A 21,404-nucleotide genomic window follows, 5' to 3' on the forward strand; every position below is an offset into this window, starting at 1 on the left:
TGATGACACCCATCAACAAATTGGACGAGTTTGGGCAACCATTTTCAGAGGCACCATTTTGACAAAAAAAATTTTCAACTAGTGTAATGTATGTACCTTCATCTGTAAAAAGTTTGATTTTTAAATATCTTTTGTACTATAAATAAAATTTATTTAAAAAACAAGGTGTAAAAATTAGAACGTACCTAGGTATAATTTTTATAAAAACCGTTTTATATGTATTTTATCACCCATTTTTTCGTCTATTATAAATTATATTTATTTAGAATAATACAAAATTAAATACCACATATGTTAATAACTTTCAAAATAGAAACCAAATTATAATTTACCTCTTTAGATCTGAACTGAGGAGGTGCAGATAAATTCTTTCCATCATTATTTCCAAGATGATTGTAGCTAACAATACTGACAGGTTTAATACCAGCACCCACTAAGAAGTCGACCAAAACACTCTTTATCTTTGTTTGACCAGATTTAAAATCATCTCCGGCGATAAATACACCACGTTTTTCAGCAAATTCGATAATTCCTGGAACGAATGTATTCTGTGGAGATCCATTTATATAAGTACATCCCTTAGCTATAGCGGCGTATGCAAATAGTGTAGATGGTGATATATTGCTGTCATTGTTGGCGATAGCAATTTTAATGTTTTCAGCTGTATCATTAACGCCATCTAAGACGTCGCTAAAGCATTCCGTGTTCGCTGTCCATAAAATGATTATTTTGTCAAGATTATTGACGTCTTTAAACTCGGCTATATCTTGGCATATATGTTCTAACTGCTCCTGTCTTGTGCCTTTAATCACATGATCTGCTCGAGATTTCTGGAAAATAAAAAACGTATAATGTAAACCAATAATTCCAAAACCTGTTAGAGATAGATTAAATTACCAATTAGAGCGTCTTCAAGAGAAGCAGGTTGTAAACAGATTAGAGGAAGAAATAAATAAAAAACTAGAGAATCCAGTCAAACAGGATATAGAAGAAGAGTGGCAGACCATACAGAGAGCCATGTCGAAAGAAGCGGAAAAGTGTATAGGAAGAGAACATATAAAAAGATTGGTTCGATGAAGAATGTAGGAATGCTTTGGCAAGAAGAAACAGGGCAAAACTACAAAGAGATAAAGAAAATACCCAAAATGCGATCTAAAACTATGTGGCAAGAAGACGGGAAGTAAAAAGAATTTGCAGAAAAAAGAAAGCAATTGAAAAACATAGAAGAAGCCTACATAAACAAAGAGGTAAAGAACGTCTACCAAGAATTTAAGAAATTCAGGGAAACTACAAAAAATAATCGACAGTATTTCAAAAACAAAGAAGGCTTACTTCTAGGAGGAACAACAGAAAAATTAAACAGACGGTCGGAATTTTTCAAACGTCTATTAGATACAGACCAGCAAAAGGAAATTGTGGGAAATGAGAATTGGCAAGAAAATGAAGAAGGGACGTGCGAGGAACCAACTGTGAACGAAGTCAAAGAAATAATAAGAGACCTAAAAAATAATAAAAGTGCAGGAGGAAGTGGTATCCCAGCTGAGATTTTAAAGAAAGGTGGCGAAAGATTGAAGGAAAGGATATTTCACTTGACACTAATAATTTGGCAAAAGGAAGTAAAACCGAAACAATGGAATACCGCTCTTATTTGTCCTATCTATAAAAAAGCGAAAACTGTGTAAACTATAGAGGTATAGCACTATTTTTAGCAAAAATATTTAAAAAAGACGGCAGAGAATATTTGGAGAAGACGAACCAATAAAGAAATATTGAGGATGTATGGAAAACCAGCAATTACGGCAAAAATACAAGCCCAAAGAGCTAGATGGCTTGGTCACATTATACGAATGCCAGAGAATCGAAATGTTAAAACAATATTGAAGGAGGGAGAAATGGGGAATAAGAAGAGAATGTGGTAAAAAGAAGAAATTGTTGGAAGCAGTAAAGCAATACTTGTCAGAAATAGGCGTGAAAAATTGGAGAGAGAAAGCAAGAGACCGAAAAAAAATGGAGAAAAATAAGCAAGTTTTTAGAAGCCAGGTACCGACAAGGCCTGAAGCGCTATATATATATATATATATATATATATATATATATATATATATATATATATATATATATATATATATATATATATAAATATATATATATATATATAAATATATATGTATATAAATATATATATATATATATATATATATATATATATATATATATATATATATATATATATATATATATTGTAGGTATGACAGGGATGAATATATCTTTGGAAAGTAAGGATCACGTTTAGAGCTTTAAAATATGACGTCTTATACACGTATTTTACATATCAGAACGGGTGGTGGGAGATGACAATATAAACATTTAATATACAGTATAATTGCGGTAACCTATATTGTAGAACGCTTTAAATGCGCGACGTTGGATCGCCTCTTTTTTACAATCGACAGGATACCCGTGTCGAAGCACCAAAGAAGCGGTTTATTGAGGAAGCAGTTCGTTAATAGAGTGTAGAGTGTTGTTTGCTGTAATTAAAGTATTTTGAATAGTGATGTGGCACAATATGGTTGAACATATTGCGTACGATAACAACACTGATTTTGTAGAAAGTGCCAGTGCCGATGCCGGTGTGAATGTAATTCCTGAAATACAAGTACCTGTAAGAAGATTCGAGTGCATTTAATTAAACGCTGAAACGTAGCGATTATTTAATCATAATTTAAACTTCCTTTTCTGGCGTTATCTTTGTTGGGTTACGTTGTTATCAAACAATCTGGTATTTAGAATTGAGAATATTTTTATTACAATAAAACTCCTTAAATAGCAATATTCACCTGATTAGCAGCTATAAATTCCGGTATATAGACAGAAGGCTTTGGTTTTAATGTTTGCATATGTGGTTTTAATTGCTGCTGAAGCATTGGTTCTAAAACTTGAGCTCGTTCCATTGATTCAGCTAAGTTAGCCGAGCTGATATCCCAGCCGCCTATTACGATGTCATCTGGATCTACCATGGGTAACAATTTTGAAAAAGGCACGAATACATCGTTACCTAACGCTACTGTAGCGGCTTGTGTAAGGGACCCTAAAAAAATAAACATTAGAAACATTTTACGCTTGAACAACAACGAAAAAAAATTATAAAACATTATCTGAAAAATAAACTATTTAAAACGATTTGATTTTGCGAAGAAGTCGAATTACTGCCATTTGGAGAGACATTTAACAGAATCCTCATAGTTTTTTTATTTGAAACTGCTTCAACCACAAGGGTTATTAGGGTCGATTTTACAGATAACATAAAAAAAAAAAGAATACAATTAGATTTTGTTGATTAGTCATGAGGAAACCAAAAAAAGTATGGAACGATTGTGATCACTATGTTCACTTATAATGTCTTTTATTGTTGAAGGTAACTGTTCGTGTTGTCTTTCAAATTCGTACAACGGACACTCCACTAATAATCACGCGTAACACAAAGGTTTGATTTGCTTCTGTAGTAGGAAATCATGTGTGATCTTGGTGAAAAGAACTGAGGGAGGCCTATGTCCAGCAGTGGACGCGATTGGCTGATTGATGATGATGATTCATAATAAATTCAGACGAAGAAAACAGCACTTGTAGCTCCTCAGACTCTGAATAATTTAAATGGTATGATTGTATGTTTTGAAAAACTTAAGATAATGCTACTTTATTTAAAATACTTTGATTGTATATCTTAGTTAATGAATATTTTATTTTAGCACATTTTTCTTCAATGGAACATTAAATTTTACTCACAGTTAAACTTCAAGAAATTCATTCTTATATTTTTAGTTTCAAGAAATAAATATTTAAAAAAATCTATGATACACCTTAGTACGACCCTGTTTGGCTTTCATGTGCAATTGTTTACGGTTGGGAATATGTAACATGAATGAACTTTAGGCATTGTAAACGACTTTCAAAAACTAAGAACCGCGCATAGCTAAATTTTGATCGGTACTTAACTTACAAGTTAAACCTTTTAGTGGTTCGCAAATTTAGAAGAAGAAAATGTTAATCTCATGTTCTGATAAAAGTTTTGATCTAATACATACCATACCAGTTTGCTTGCTGGATTCCCCTTTTTGTGGGCCATGTTAAACCTAACTTATTTGCTATTACAGCGGCAGTAAACGTAGACCCATTATTGCCACCCCATCCAACTAGCATAACACCTAGTTTAGGAACTTTTTTAGATGTCTTTAAAACTAAATTTTCTGATATTGGTGTAACCTGGAAAATAAAAATATTTTTTTAATTATTATAAACAAATAAGCTGGAAAAAAACTTGCTTGAAAAAAAAAAGGCTGGTGAAAGACTTGTAATCAAATCGCCCCAGAATAACTTTCTATTTCTTCGAAATTTGTGTAAAAATTATTAGCTTTTCGAATATGAAAAAGATTTTATCTAGGAGAAATAGTTTAAAAGTTATCTTAAATGTTTATAAATTAGAAGTAACCCTAATCTCGCAGAAGAGTTTTGCGTTGTAAAATTTTTTCACTTTCTTTTTTCACTTTTTTATTTTTTTTCTGACTAATGTTACTGCTAATAATAATAATATAGAAAGAGAACTAATTTATGGATCGATCTGAAATTTAAAGGGTTTAGTAAGGACCTCAATACCGAGCTTTGAGAGCAATAATAAAAATATCTAGGTTGATTTTTCCAATGGTTATAAACAATTAACTTTTTTGCTTATTTTGCAGTTTTTGAAGCAACAAATTAATCTTATAACTTCTAGCAATCGCCATTCTAAAGCTTTTTTTATGTTTTGAAAGTTTTATAATTTTACCTCAAATATTAAGCTTTTTAAGCAAAAAATAGAAAAATGAAACTTTTTAACACTAAATTGTTAATAATAAAAAAAATGCCGAAATCTCTGCAGAAAATGTATAGGTTTTCTTTATACAGGGTGTTTCATTAAGAGATTTTACCCCATTGTTTTAACACCTTCCAATATTTTTTGTTCAAACTTAACAAACAGTTTACACATGTTAGGGTATTTTAAATAGTGTGACAAGATAGTTTTCCGCTATTACCAGAGGCGTGCTGTACGGATAGATACTTCCTATTCCCCCTCACAATCTAAGTCACTGTCGTAATAGTCATTTCAGTATGTTTTTTTTTTTGCATAAATATCATCCTTTTGTCTCATTTCGATAGGTAAATAGTTTTCAAGTTATTTGCGTTTAAAGGTAATGTTTAAAACACATAATCTTTTTTTTTTTATTGAAAAAGTTGATTAGCGAGATTACAGTGTAGGTGTACAATTCTAATAGTTTAAATTTTATAATATAACGAATGGATGACGGACGAAATTATGGATCTAATGGAAAAGCGAAGGCAACATAAACAACAACGTAATCAAGACAAATACAAACAGATACACTAAGAAATTCGCCAGAAAATTAAGAAAGCAAAAGAACGTTGGATGGTGGAAAGGTGCAACGAAATAGAACAATTGCAGGAAAAAGGAGATAGTTTTGGACTACATAAGAAGATCAAAGAAATATCGAATATACACAAAAGCCACCACAGAACAAGAATACGCAACGACAGAAACGAATACATAGAGTCAGAAGAGGAGATAGCAATGGCGTGGAAAGAATACGCAGAAAGACTTTTTAATGACGAAAGACCAACACAACCAACGCGCAAACTTCCTTCCGAAAACTTATCAGGGCCATCTAATAATGCGAAGTGAAATAGAATATGCAGTTAGAACCACAAAGATGCATAAAGCAACAGGTGCAGATGAAATTAATATAGAAGCAATAAAACTACTAGTCGAGGAGAATATCGAAATCTTGGTAAAGCTGTTCAATAGAATTTATGATACTGGTTACATTCCGCGAGAATGGCTGCAGTTATCCTTTGTGATGATCCCAAAAACAGCTAATGCCACAAAATGCAATGAACACCGCTTAATCAGTTTAATGAGTCACTTGCTGAAACTCTTCCTTAGGATATTACACTCAAGAATGTACAAGATACTAGAAGAACTTAGCGGGTCAACACAATTCGGTTTTAAGGGAGGACTAGGAACAAGAGCGGCAATTTTATGTTTGAACACCTTAATACAAAACTGTTTAGATCAACGAAAAGATGTCTACCTCACCTTCATCGACTACGAGAAGGCATTTGACAATGTTAAACATGATATCATGATGGAACTACTACATAGGGCCAACATTGACCAGAAGGAGATCAGAATTATTCAAAATCTATACTGGAACCAAATGGCAAAGGTGAGGATTGATCAAGACCAATATACGGATGAATTTGAAATCCGGAAAGGTGTCCGCCAAGGCTGCATACTCTCTCCGATGCTTTTTAATTTATATGTTGAAAATATATTTGCGGAAGCATTAGAAGACCCGGAATTAGGCATTAAGGTGAACGGCATACCAATTAGCAACCTACGCTATGCGGACGACACAGTGATTATAACTGATAATTTGTAAGATCAGCAGTTATTACTTGATAGGGTAAATAGCATAGGTAAAAAATATGGCCTCAAAATCAACATTTTGAAAACGAAATATATGGTCATTAGCAGAAACCCCCAGAAAACCCGATAATATGCATAGGTGACGATCGCATAAAACGCGTGAAAACTTTTAAATTCCTTGGCACCACAATCAATGACCAATCGGATCCACAACAAGAGATAAAAACCCGAATGAAAATGGCAAGACAAGCTTTTGTGAAATTCAGACCGCTCCTATGTAATCAAAACCTAAATTTCGAAATACGCTACAGAATGGTCAAGTGCTACATATGGTCCATCTTGCTTTATTGCATGGAAACGTGGACTTTGAAAAAAACATCTATCAACAAACTTGAAGCATTTGAAATGTGGTCATTGAGAAGAATGATGCGCATACCTTGGGTGGATAGAGTTCGAAACGATGACGTCCTTAAGAGAGCCGGCGTGGAAAGAGAACTCTTTGAATTAATTAAAAAACGCAAGATTGGTTACCTTGGGCACATATTGAGAGAAGCAAAATATGAAATACCACAGTTAATCCTACAAGGGAAGATCGAAGGTAGGAGAGGAGCCGGCCCCAAACAATTATCCTGGTTAAGGAATATTAAAGAATGGACAGGAATACACAATACAGGCGAGCTGTGACACGCCGCCAAGAACAGAATTCTAGTAATGAGATAGTAGCCTACGCACTTTGGTGTATGGCATGTTAAGAAGAAGAAGAAGAAGAATATAATCCTATACATTTTAAATATTTTCCCAAATCAGCATAATTTAAGTCTGTACCTAAGAGTTTATTGATATTGTTTGGAATATTAAACCTGTTGATACAGGTCGATACAACAACGAGCTTTATCAACTTTATAAGAAAGCACTACTGTTAGACTTTATTAGAATACAAAGATTGCAATGGGCCGGACATGTGATAAGAATGCGAGAGGGGAGACTACCGAAAAGAGCACTGAATGCTAGAATGCAGGGAAAGAGACCGGTTGAAAAGCCAAGCAAGTGCTGGGAAGACACAGTAAACAGCGACGCACAAGCAGTTTTAGGAGTCCGTATATGGAGAAGATCAGCCACAGGCAAGCAAGGGTGGAGGCAAAAAATAAAGGTCAAGGCTCAATTTGGGCTTTAGTGTAGAAGAAGAAGAAGATCAGTAACTTGGTTAAATATTATTAAATTATTAATAAAACAAGTATCTCGGTAGAAGGGATATTTTATTAAAGTGTTTTAGGTTAAATCTTCATATTGTGTGCTAAGGTTTCTCCTTTTACTATATGGACAATTCTTAATGAAACCCCCTGTATATTTTATATAATAAATAAAAACAAATTTCAGTCCCGAGAGAAATCTTATTTCCCCGAGCTAGTGGGTACCTATTTTTAGTTTATGACCATATTTTGAAATATGCAATAAAAACAAACTTCCAATTTCTTATTATTTTAACAACGCAAATTCTCAGCGTCATATTTCAATTAAACTTTTCCAGAATTTCACAGTGGAAATTTCCATTCGCACATCGCATCGCCAGAAAATCAATAACGGGAAACATCGTCGATTTATCTTGACAACTGAATTGCATAGAAATTCTATTGCTCTTTGTTAGTTTATTTTGTCGATTTAGACAACAATATACACTTGTAAATGCCGAATCATTGTAGACGTATATATTTATAATATACCGAAGGATTAACGAAAGTGATCCAAGCTACACACATAAAGTAGATATATATATATATATATATATATATATATATATATATATATATATATATATATATATATATATACATATACATATATATATATATATATATATATATATATATATATATATACATATACATATACATATATATATATATATATATATATATATATATATATATATATATATATATATATATATATATATACAGAAAAATGCAGTTGATACTCAACGGAAATACACTCGCGATCATAAAATCCGGGTCACCTTGAAAATCGCCGTTATTTCATTTTTAACGAGCTTTATCGTAAATAATAATAACACAAATACAAACTAATGCATGTTTCTGAGAATTGTTGTCAGCTTAGCGGTTTCCTTTGTAACAAAGAATTTCAATAGTGCCGATTTCGCGGAAAAGTGCACACTTCTCAAAATGAACGGTACCTGTAACTGCCGCTTGTTTTAAATGTCTCATTTGTGCTTCGACTTTCTGTTCAAACGCAACAAACAAACGTTTATTATTGCCGCCATTAGTATTTATTAGTGCCATTATTAGTGTTTATTATTGTTTATTTTTTGCCAAAAATGCCTTGACTGTTGTTGAAACGGCACTCATTGTTGCGCTTATGGAAGACGGTCACATTCAACGGCAAGTCGCAAGAACTGTTGGCGTAAGCCTTTCTACGGTTCAACGAGTGCTTCAACGCTTTCAGGAGACGAGTTTGCTAACCAGACGATCTGGCTCTGGACGAAGAACGACCACGGCACGAGATGACCGTTTTCTTGTGGTTCAGGCTTTACGAAACCGGACCTCAACTGCGGTTATGCATCGAAATTGCCTACAGGAAGTACGACATTGCAATGTTAGCGTTGCAACAGTCAGGAGAAGACTTCATTCCTCTGGACTATCTTCTCGGGTAATGGCTACAGGACCGCCACTTAGCCGGGCGCATCGAGTTGCACGACTAGCTTTTGCTCGACAATACGCGCATTGGGGAATTAATGATTGGAGCAAAGTGTTATTCTCAGATCAATCCCGTTTCTGTCTAACTGGATCCAATGGACGTGTAAGAGTTTGGAGGAGAACCGGTGAACGATTTTCACAAGCTTGCATTGCTCCAAGAATGCCATTTGGTGAAGGCTCGGTCATGGCTTGGGGAGGTGTATTTTCCGACTTCCGCACAGAATTACCCTACATCAAAAATGGGTCCTTAACTGCCCGAAGGAACATTACGGAGATTCTGGAAGAACATGTTATGCCCACCATGGCAGGGCTTGGAGAACACGCCGTTTTTATGAAGGACAACGGGCGACCGCACGTTGCCAGGATCAGTATGCAATACATGGACGAGGTTAGAATTACGAGGTTACCCTGGCCAGCTAGGTCTCCGGACCTAAATCCCATCAAACATCTCTGGGACGATTTGAAAAAACGTATTCAAACCCATACACCTCCTCCTAACAACGCACAGGAGCTTAAATATCTGTTAGTGAGAGAGTGGAATAACATACCTCAACATGTAATCCAGAGAAAAATTGAGAATATGCCCCGTCGTCTGCAAGAGGTTATTAGAGCAAGGGGAGGCAATACACGATATTAGTCATTGAAATTCCACTGATGTTTTACCACGTTCTGTATTTTTCATTTTTTCTTTCGTATGTCTGTTTCAACAATTTGGTTTGTTTTCTGCTTTTTCAATAAAAACAATAAAAAAACCGTTTTTTTTTTCTTTCAAAAGAAACATTGATGACAAATAAAAAATACATTAGCTTAAAAAAAAGGTTATTACTGCACCAGATGCAAAAATATTCAAGAAACTTGAAATTTTCAAGGTGACCCGGATTTTATGATCGCGAGTGTATCAACGGAACAAGAGGAATTGGTAGGAAGAAATACTCATGGCTCCGAAACCTTCGTCAATGGACTGGCTTATCAGCAGATGAATTAAAACATGCCGCGCAAGATCGAGAACGATATCGGCAAATCGTCATGGAAGCTACCCACGCCTAAAACTTGGGCACGGTACTCAAAGAAGAAGGATATCATCATCATCATTTAACCCGGATCTATCCACTGCTGGATATAGGTCTCCCTCAGTCTTTTCCATGTATTTCTATTTTGTGCTGTTTGCATCCATAGTATCCATTTGCTGTCTGCATACGAACAAGGAAATAAGACGGAGAACAGGAGTGACAGATGTCATAGAAATAATTATGACCCTTAAGTGGAACTGGGCGGGGCAAATAGCTAGAATGTCGAATAACAGATGCAAGAAGGATATATATATATATATATATATTTTGTTATAGTTGTATGAAATCATGTATATAAAATATATTTCACGAATTTGCGAGTGTTATCGCTAAATACTCGACAAGTACTTTACTATGCTCTCTACTGTATAGCATAAGAAGTACAAAAGTAAATTGCTCGAGTAATCTTCTTAGGGTGCCCGTCCATTCCGAACGTTGGCGATCATTCTGGCTATGATGACTCTGTTGGTTGCCATACGAAATGGCTGTGTTGGGATCTTTCTATACCATGCTCTCAAATAAGCAAGCCAGGATATTCTTCTTCTTCCTAGGGCCCTTTTCCCCTCAATTTTACCTTGCAAAATGAACTGGAGTAGCTTATATCTGCCTTGATTTCTCATTATATGTCCCAAGTACTGCAACTTACGGTCCTTCACGATGTTGACCAAATCCGCGGTTGTGTTCATCCTCCATAGTACTTCTTCATTGGTGACTTTGTCTATTCATGGTATCTTCAGGATTCTTCTGTATAACCACAGCTCAAAAGCCTTATGTTTTGATAGAGTCATGGCTCTTAAACACAGAGCTCATAATCAAGAATGCACTTTTTGCCTTTCCGATGCGACATTTAATCTCTTGGATATTGTCCCACGACTCATCGATTATAGTTCCCAAGTAGGTGGACTGTGAGATACGTTCAATTGTCATTTGGTTCACATACAGATTTGCTCCAGTTATGTTTTCCTTACTGATGATTATTAGCTTGGTTTTGCTGGTGTTTATATCCAGTCCATATGTTCTACTTGTTTCCGTTATTTTATTCATTCAGTTTTGCAGCCCTTCTATGGTATTGGAAAACACTATTATATCATCTGCATACCGCAAGTTATTGAGCTTTACTCCATTTATTGAGATGCCTTCATCAATATCTTTTAGAGCCTCTTTAAAAATGTTCTCCGAGTACAGATTGAATATCAATGGTGAAATTATGCATTCCTGTCTCACTCTCCTTAAGATTTTGACCTGATATTCTCCATCTATTTGGAGCACCGCTGATTGATTCCAATACAGGTTAGCTATTATTTTTAGATCTCTTCCATCAATCCCTGTCCTCTTCAGCACTTCCATTATTTGTTCATGCCTGACTCTATCTAAAGCCTTCTTGTAGTCAATCACGCATGCAAAAGCATCACAGCTGACATCTCTACATTTCTGAAACAATACCTGCACGCTAAATAAAGCTTCTCTCGTACCAACGGCGTTCACAAATTCAAACTGATTGGGCGCAATTTGTTCCTCGCACTTCCGGTAAATTCTTTTGCAGATAACTTTTTTAAAAACAGCTTCAGCAGATGTCTCATTAGGCATATGGTCCTATAGTTTTCACAAACTTTTGCTCCTGGTTTTTTAGGCAATGGTACGAACTCCTATTTGAGCCACTCTGCTGGTATTTTTCCTGCCTTGTGTATTTCATTAAATATTTCAGTTATTATTTTTATTCTGCATCTAATAGCTTTATCAGTTCTGCAGGAATTTCATGCTCTAGTAATGAAAATATGAAACAAGTAATTTCGAAAGTGAATTAAGAAAATCCTTTTATAATATTTTTTACAGTATTAGTAAGAAGTTATTTACAATAAATCCTTTTGATATAATTCATCTGCACTGAACATTTTACGCGGAAATGTTTGTTTGCCTAGCAGTTCTACCTTTTTTGCTCAACATAAAAGACAGTTCCATGTTAACAAGGTTATGAAAAGATTTAGATTCGTGGAATTCGCTCTGAAAAGACTTAAGTTACACAAAGCAGCATGCTATGATTTCATTACTGCTGATACCTTGAGCATCTTACAGCCCAGTATGTGAAGTGAGAATATTATATCGATTGTGTAATAAAATCTGACACACAGGCATCTGGCCTAAGGATTGGAGAAAGACCATAATTAGATAGACGATGCATAGACGCTTTTGAAATGTGGACATGGAGACGACTGATTCGAATTCTACGGACAGATCGCTGTACGAATACCTCGGTTTTAGATGAAATTAATCCCAATCAGCGTCTCTCTAGTACTGTTTACTCTAAAATTTTAACGTTCTTTGGCCATATCCATCGAAGTGATTACAAAATGGAGCAGTTGGTGGTCCAAGGAAGGCCTCAGAGTCAACGCTAACGCAACGCGCCAGATCTCCACAACGATGGGCAGACGTTATAAAAAAGCTTCTCAAACATTCTACTGAGGCAGTACATGTAACAGATGACCGCGACTATCCGAGCTGCTGAAGCTCATTGATGAACTACGACACATCTGATTCGAGAAGTCACTGATCAATGCAAGAGGAGAAGCACACACCTCCTCATAAACAAAGACGGGAACCTAACGATGACAGTTAAGGAGAAGGTGGTGATCTGCAAAATGTACATCGAAGAACTTTTCTGGGACTACCGAGGTAACCTTCCAGAAATAAATTGCATGACAGGGCCATCAATACTAGAAAGCGAGGTGAAAGCAGCTTTAAAACAGTCTAAGAATGGTAAGGCCACAGGTTCGGACGAAATACCCGTTGAACTTATTAAGGTGATGAGTGAAGTGAGTACGAAGGAGTTAACTCAACTGTTTAACGCCATATACGATTCAGGTAATATTCCAGAGGAATGACTATTGTCAACATTTCTAACACTACCAAAAGAACAATCTGCGAAATCGTGCGAAGATTTCTGAACTATCAGCCTCATGAGTCATGCACTTAAGATTTTTCTTAAAATCATAGATTCCAGAATTTACAAGAAATGCGAAGAAAATGTTAGTGAAATGCAATTTGGATTCCGCAATTCCATGGGTACACGTGAAGCACTTTTCACTTTACAAGTCATACTTCAGAGATGCCTCGATGTCAGTTGTGATGTCTATATTTGTGTTATTGACTACGCCAAGGCATTAGACCGTTGTCAGCACCAGAAGATGGTCGTCGCCCTACAAAGAGTAGGATTGGATGAGAAGGACATTCGTGCTCAAGTCAAAGTCGAAGACTAGCTGACCGACCTAGTGAAGATCATGCAAGGAGTAAGGCAAGGCTGTGTGCTCTCGCCGACTCTTTTCAATATATACTCTGAGGAAATTTTTACTGAAGCCCTCACAAATCTAGAGATGGGAATCCGAGTGAACGGTGAATACATCAATAATATCCGCTACGCCGATGACACTGTGTTACTAGCAACCAGCCTAAATGATCTACAAGCCTTACTAGACCGAGTGAGAACTGCGAGCGTAACATACGGACTAGACCTTAATATTAAAAAAACTAAATTCATGGTTGTCAGCCGTGCAAATTTAGATCCCGGGGCACTAATGGCAGATAGCGAAGAGATCCAGAGAGTTGACAGATTCACTTACCTCGGAACTGCCCTCAACTCACAATGGGACTACGCTCAAGAGATTAGATCCAGAATCGAAATGGCACGGTTTACATTTATCAAGTTGAGATCCTTGCTGTGCTACAGTGATCTCAGTTTGGGAACCAAGATGCGGATTGTGAGGTGCTACATTTTTTTAATACACACAACATTATATGGAGCAACATTATATGGAGTTGAAGCCTGGACACTGACGCAAGCCACAGAAAAGCGGATTGAAGTCTTCGAGATGTGGATCTACAGGAAGATAATAAAAATATCGTTTGTGAACCATGTCATCAACGTTGAGGTCCTACAGCGCATGACAAAAGAAAAAAAAGTGCTTAATTTAGTGAAAGGAGAGGACCGGGACGCCGTCGTATCTCGTAGTTAAAAACCTCCGACAATGGTTTGGGATGACCTCCGCGGAGCTGTTAAGCAGAGCAGTCAACAAAACCATGATAGCCTTGATGATCGCCAACATCCGGACCGGATAAGGCACTGAAGAAGAAGAAGACACATCTGCCAAGATGTTACATGAGCTACAGTGACGCAGCAATTTTTCTAAACATGACAAGAATTATTGAATACTGCTACTCCTGCAATTTGGAGAAAAGTGTGCGGAAATATGAGCAGTTAATAAAAGAATGTTGGATGCGTGAAAATCACATCGAAACAATTAACCCAGTCATCATTTACAATCCAAATAAAGATACTGACGACAGTGATAATGACTATGGATCTAATTCTTGATTATACTGCAAGGTAATATGTTTTTTTCTTATGAAGAAAAATTTTAAATGTTTTATTATTTTATCAGTAAATATTTACCACTACATCGACAGTGTCAAATATTGGGAAAGTTTGCTATTAGGAGGCTTACGTACCAAGCTTAACGACTTATAACAAGTGGTTGCTTGTTCTGATTATAATATAATTATTCTAGTTGAAACCTGGCTTAATTCTGACTTTAATAATGCTGAGTTGGGACTTTCCAATTACAGCATTTTTAGAGCCGATAGAAATCATCTAACAAGTCATAAGCAACGTGGAGGAGGGGTTCTGATAGCTACATCTAAATATTTACAAGTGTGTGAAGTTTTTATACCACAAAATAATATTGAACAAGTTTTTGTGTCAGTTAAGTGTCACAATCAAATGCTTATTTTGGGTTCTATGTACCTACATCCCTCCTGCGTCTGAACAGCAGTGTTACATTGATCATTGTAGCAGTGTTGAGTTTATTTTTGAAAACTTTCCAGATAGTGATATGATTATATGCGGTTATTATAACTACTATCCCAATGTTAAATGGATAAATGATGAATTTGGAATTAGAGTTCAATGTATTCCCAATTCTCCTGCTAATGATTTGTGTAATACTGACAGTTATTGTAATTTATCTCAAATTAATGTGATACCTAATAGCAGAAATACTTTTCTCGACTTAGTTTTTTCTAGTTTATCTATTATAATTGTGTCGGAACCATCAGATCTCTTGTTTGACAAAAGTGTCCATCATACTTCAGTTTCTTTGTGATTGTTTGTTTAATGTTAACTCATCACCTTTGAATTATGAAGAATACTTTGTAGACTTCAGATATAGTGATTACTTTAGCATAAATTATCTTTAGGCACTGAGATTGATTGGAAATTAGTTTTCATCAACAAAAATATCATCGAGGCTTGAAACCTTCTGTGAAATTCTATACAATTTAATACATAATTTTGTACCCATTAAAAAATATAAAACATCAACATATCCTAATTGGTATAACTGTGATCTAAAATCGCTAATATTAAAAAAGAAAACTGCTCATAAAACATTCAAACAGACAAGTAAGGAAAAAGATTATAATATATTTTCAAATATTAGAACTCAGTGTAAAGAACTTACGAATTCACTATATAAACGACATGTTCAGGAAACTAAAAACAATATATCTGAAAACCCTAGATCATTCTGGAAATTTATAAATAGTAAAAGAAACTCACCTATGTTACCAGCAGTTATTCAGTATGATGATTATATTGGGGAAAATAGTCAAGAAATCGTTGATATTCTTGCAAACTTTTTTTCAACTGTCTACAATGATGTAGTTAACCAAATTCCTATTTTTAAATTTGAGAAATATGCGAATGTAAGCAATTATGTTATTGACATTAAGGAAATAATTGATGAGATTCTGAGTAGCCCGTGGAAACTTACCAAGGGACCTGGCGAAGTTCCATTCTATTTTTAAAAAAAATGTGTATACCCTTTGGCACATTTATTTAACCTATCACTAACATCAGGGATATTTCTCGACTTCTGGAAATCTAGTTTTTTAAAACCAATTTTCAAGTCTTGTCAGAAAGATAAAGCTGAAAATTACCATGCAGTTTGTATAAAGTCAGAGTTACCAAAACTATTAGATTTTTTTGTAAAAAGAATGTTAAGTTTTGATTGTAAAAACATAATAATTGGTGAACAACATGGTTGTAGCCAAGGTAAATCCACAGTTACAAATCTCGTGTATTATACAAATTTTATCATTAACTCGTTGGAGTCTGGTTCTCAGGTCGATTGATGCTGGTCTATGCTGATTTTTCAAAAGCTTTCGATAGAGTCAATCATGATATCTTGATTGCCAAACTTTGTGGCTATGACATTAGCAGGCTTCTTTTAATAATAATTACACACTTAACGGTACTGTTCTGAAAGAGATACGTCAGGTACGGGATTTGGGTATAACACTGAACTTTAATGATCATATTAATGACATAACTTCACGTGCTCTTAAAATGTTAGGATTTATCCAGAGAAATTCAATGGACTTTTCAGTTTTTACGTTTAAAATATTATACTGTTCGCTAAATAGTGCGATGAATTATAGAATACTGCTCTGTTATATGGTATCCTTTTTATAATACCCAGAAAACTCAATTAGAAAAAGTTCAAAACAGATTTTTAAGGATATGTGGTTATAAAATGGGTTTAAGACGTGGAAATTATAATTACAGTTATATTCTTAATCAACTTAAAATGAAAAAATTAGAGACAAGAAGAGCTGAATTCGAATTATATTTTTTACATAAGCTTCTAAATGGATTTATTAATTGCCCTGAAAATTTGGGTTTAATCTCATTTAATATACCTATGCGAAGAACCCGCAATTTTGACCTGTTTTTTGTAGATTTCCATTCTACTAATTATGGACTTGTAATGAAGTTATTTCTAGGATGTTACGTACGGCGAACAATTACCAAACAGATTTAGAATTATTTAATACTTCAACTGCATCATTTAAAAAACATGTTAAAAAACTGTTGTAGCTAGCTTATGTATCTTACTGTATTTTATACATTTTGTACAAAAACTGAAAAAGAGTTTCGCCCGTCAATAAATAAATAAACTTTCTTAACACAGCGGACCGTTTAAGTCAAAATGTCATCGCTAATCCAAAATCCAAAAAAGGTTAATTCGTGAAATACACTATATATAGGTGACTGTGAGCTCCATCAATGCCATTACTGTATAAAATTATGAATAATGTTTATTGCAGAAAGCCAAAGGCGGCAACAAGTCAAATGTTATGTTTGTATGGGATTAACCCACAATTGCATAAAAAATTCAGTAAAATCTTTAAAAACACACTAACGCACCTTCGCCACAAGTATTACACATGTGCAACAATACTTTATCATGCTGCCTTCATTTCCACAACTGTTCTTTTATGTTATCTATTATCCTACTACCACTAGATTCTTGCCGCTCGCTTTCGGTCTTTTCTCTTTTATCACTCCCTAAATCATAACATTGACGAGTCTTTCTCCATGTCAATCTTGCATTTTCTTTCTCTTACTCAGCACTCGTATACAGGGTATGCTTATGCAGTGTCTAAATACCCTTCTTCGCAATGTGCATTATAATATATTCCTACTCACTAAAAGCTTTCACAAATAGAGGACGTCGTTTTGGAACAAATGTGCAGTAAGACAGTATTTTGATGAAACTTTTGTTTAGCATATGTAAATATAAATGAGTTCCATGAAAATTAAGCCACAAGCTGTAGAATCAAGACACAAACAAACTGAATTTTGCTGAAAATGTCAATTTTGGGACTTCAAAAAAGATGCAAAAAAGTTTGCCACTCCTACCGCCGGGCTTCCCCCTAAAACCCCCATCGTAGGAGGAGAAACGAAAAACATCGTATGTTTCTTAGCACTTTTTGTGTAGAAGTAACCGTTCTATCAGAAACAACGCTTGAAGCGACCGGCGCGACGATTTGAATGTAAGCTACGCTCGTGAAAAAAATTTTTCACGCGCGTATCCTATCAACTCGACGGTAAAAATTCGATATCGTCTGACCAGAGCATCCTACTGACAAAAATCAAAATGCGTTTAAAAGGTTAAGAGTGTAGCTTTTCTATGGATTTTTTTCATTTTGCAGCAAATAAAGTGAATTTCTATAAATCTGGTCAATAAATAAACGTTGCGCGATTTTTGCCGTTTTTCCATTATCAGAATCTGATCTTCAAAACCTCTAGCATGAAATTTCATGTTATAGTTTAGGCATTTGAAATATGCATAAAAAAAGGAAGGTGTTTTAGACGTTTTATTTGAAGTATAAGGGTGCTCTAAGAATTCTAACCTACCGGCAGTATTCGAGCGGAGCCCATTGTTACCTGTTTTCGAAGGGCTCTCTTAAAATTCTAAGACATGCCTTCATAAAGCAACTATATGGAGTCAACAGTAGAAACACTTAGCTTCAATCTACCGTTTCGAACGTTGCGAAATATGATTGGAATTAAAAGTTATATATGTTTTTGTGAAAACTCATGGGGAACTCGTTATATCTAGCCTTTACTTCAAATAAAATTATTTAAAATTGCTTCTTTTTGATATCACAAGTACGTTCAAAACTAGACAACTTCAGCTATAAAATCCACCTAATGCCCTCTTCGTGGAAGCATTTCCCGTAACGTGAGATCGTTTGTAATGTCAAAGTTTAAATTCAGCATATTTCAAGTGGCTCATATCTAATCTCACAATGTTTATTTATTTAATAGCTTTATAGGAACTGACTTCGTTTGGGCAAAATATAAAAATTGCATACGAAAGCTGAACTCTTCACCTTTTAAAGCACTTTAATTTTTGTTGATAGTGTCGTACCGGAAGGGTAATACTTTGGAAAAATAGCATCAAAATTACCACTCCGGACGCTCTATGTTTCGATATTGTCTTGAAAAAGACAAGATCTATTTGTTTTATAACTGTTAAGGTTAAATAAAACTCAGGTTTGTAGGTAGAAAAGACTCAGCCACAGAGTCTAAAAGAAAACAAGCAGAGCCCCTAGAGCGAAGTGCTCTAGGAGAGTCCGTAAAGGACCGACTTCGACTGCCTTAAGATCCAAATAATCACATATTTAAAGACATTTTAATATTTATATGAGACTTTCGGACCTCTTGGCCAATAGAAAATTGAATAAAATGCAAGAAGGCGGGCGATGCGCATCAGGGTGCGTATTAGTTTGCTACTAAAGGCACCAGGATGACATCCCCCCCGCTTTGGAGACTCTGAGGCTGGGAAAAGGTAATTTTTATTAAAAGGTTGAAAAACACACAAATACAAATAAAAATGCACAAGAAAATATGTGAAAATAAACGTACTTACAGTTTTTAAAAGATATAAAATTGAAAATTGTCCTTATTGATCGCAACACTGCACAAAAACACTACACAGGGGGAGGTCGGTGGTGGTGACAGCGTCTGCAGGTCCATCCTCGGTCGATGTACTCACTCCCTCGGCGGGTTCGTCCTCCTCTAGGCTGTGCGGATCCCATCTACCATATCAAACGGGGTTTCGTAGGCCAGGGGCCTAAGCCTACGTGGTTACGACCACATATCTGTAGGGAGGCACTAGCTGGTCCTACTCCGTGATTTTCGTTGGCAGGTGGGGCTTCTAACTTCGAAGAGGGCCGGCTCGTCGAAGGTATCTGCACATCGAAGGCTTCAGGTCTGCAGAAGGCCTGGATATCGGCATGTTAGTTTGATATGCTAACATCCGATGCTTCTCCCCGCTGTTTTCTTGAATCCAGCACACGGTGGATTCATTTGTGTGCCTTCTGTGCAGGCGGGTCGTAGGTCCGGATTTTAATCCGTGTGTTGGGCGCCATGTCGTACCGGAAGGGTAATACTTTGGAAAAATAGCATCAAAATTACCACTCCGGACGCTCTATGTTTCGATATTGTCTTGAAAAAGACAAGATCTATTTGTTTTATAACTGTTAAGGTTAAATAAAACTCAGGTTTGTAGGTAGAAAAGACTCAGCCACAGAGTCTAAAAGAAAACAAGCAGAGCCCCTAGAGCGAAGTGCTCTGGGAGAGTCCGTAAAGGACCGACTTCGACTGCCTTAAGATCCGAATAATCACATATTTAAAGACATTTTAATATTTATATGAGACTTTCGGACCTCTTGGCCAATAGAAAATTGAATAAAATCAGGGTGCGTATTAGTTTGCTACTAAAGGCACCAGGATGACAATAGGATACCTACTCTGATCAAAAGATATCGAATTTTTACCGTTGAGTTGATACAAATTTTATTTCGCGAACGTAATTTATATTCAAATATTCAGAAAAAGTGTTAATAAGCATTTTTGTTCAAAATTATCTCATCTACATTTATTGTTTAAAACATTTTTTTCGACGGCGTACAGATTCACGGGAAATCGATTTTTTTTTTCGTTTTCCCCCTACGAACAGAAATTTTGGAGAGAATCCCAGGGGTAGTAGTAGTAACCTTTTTCACATGTTTTTTGGGGTTCCAAAATTATTGTCCACAGTAAATTCAGCTTATTCGTCTAGTTTTTAAAGATCAAATCTCTGACAACTAGACAAATTCAAAAATAAAAATTTAATAGATGTTTTAAATATACATTTACGTTTAGAACATTGTAATCAGTTATATCTAAACCTTATACGTCAAATTTCCAGTTTAATTTATTAAATATATTTTTTTTAATCAATTTATTCGCTAATGTCTGATTAATATAATCTAACCTATCCACTATATTTTATATATTTGCTTCCATACACATTCCACATTCCATAAACCGTCTATCTACGTAATTTGTGGTATTTGATACCTATTTTATTTTCTGTATTTAAGTGAATATCATTGTTAATTCAATTGATTACTGTCCATTATAATGGTGCATTCAAACTATGCAATTTATCCAAATATTTACTTACCTCAACAACATCTCCATTTTTTCTGGCTTTGTTATATTGGTAGGTGTATTTGGTTTCGATAAAATTGTCAGTATATTTCACTTTATCACTGTTCACCACAACGCTCATGTTTTTCTTTAATTAAAAGTGCATATAATGACGACACTACCGGTTTACGTTGATCGAACACGTAGCTTTCCTGCTGAGTTAGAAGGAAATAATATGTGAGTGTGTCTTGATGGGAATATCCAAAATGCACCAGGCGCACGGTAAAATGTGGATTTATATGCGCAGGACTAACCACAGATAGGGGCAG

At 35.3% G+C, this 21,404-nt stretch overlaps 1 protein-coding gene across 1 annotated transcript in view; it reads right to left on the reverse strand.

Moving 5' to 3' along the window:
* The window catches only part of Inos (Inositol-3-phosphate synthase), a 43,759-nt gene extending 22,355 nt beyond the window's left edge, over positions 1 to 21,404 (reverse strand). The window contains exons 1-4 of the mRNA XM_072537803.1: positions 21,110 to 21,404; positions 4,083 to 4,260; positions 2,838 to 3,088; positions 333 to 830 (exon numbers count right to left, since the gene is read on the reverse strand). Of these exons, the coding sequence (XP_072393904.1) occupies positions 333 to 830; positions 2,838 to 3,088; positions 4,083 to 4,260; positions 21,110 to 21,217 (1,035 nt within the window). The 5' untranslated portion in view covers positions 21,218 to 21,404. The remainder of the gene's footprint in view (positions 1 to 332; positions 831 to 2,837; positions 3,089 to 4,082; positions 4,261 to 21,109) is intronic.

This window comes from Diabrotica undecimpunctata, chromosome 7 (assembly GCF_040954645.1).
Source record: "Diabrotica undecimpunctata isolate CICGRU chromosome 7, icDiaUnde3, whole genome shotgun sequence".
Taxonomy (NCBI): Eukaryota; Metazoa; Arthropoda; class Insecta; order Coleoptera; family Chrysomelidae; genus Diabrotica; species Diabrotica undecimpunctata.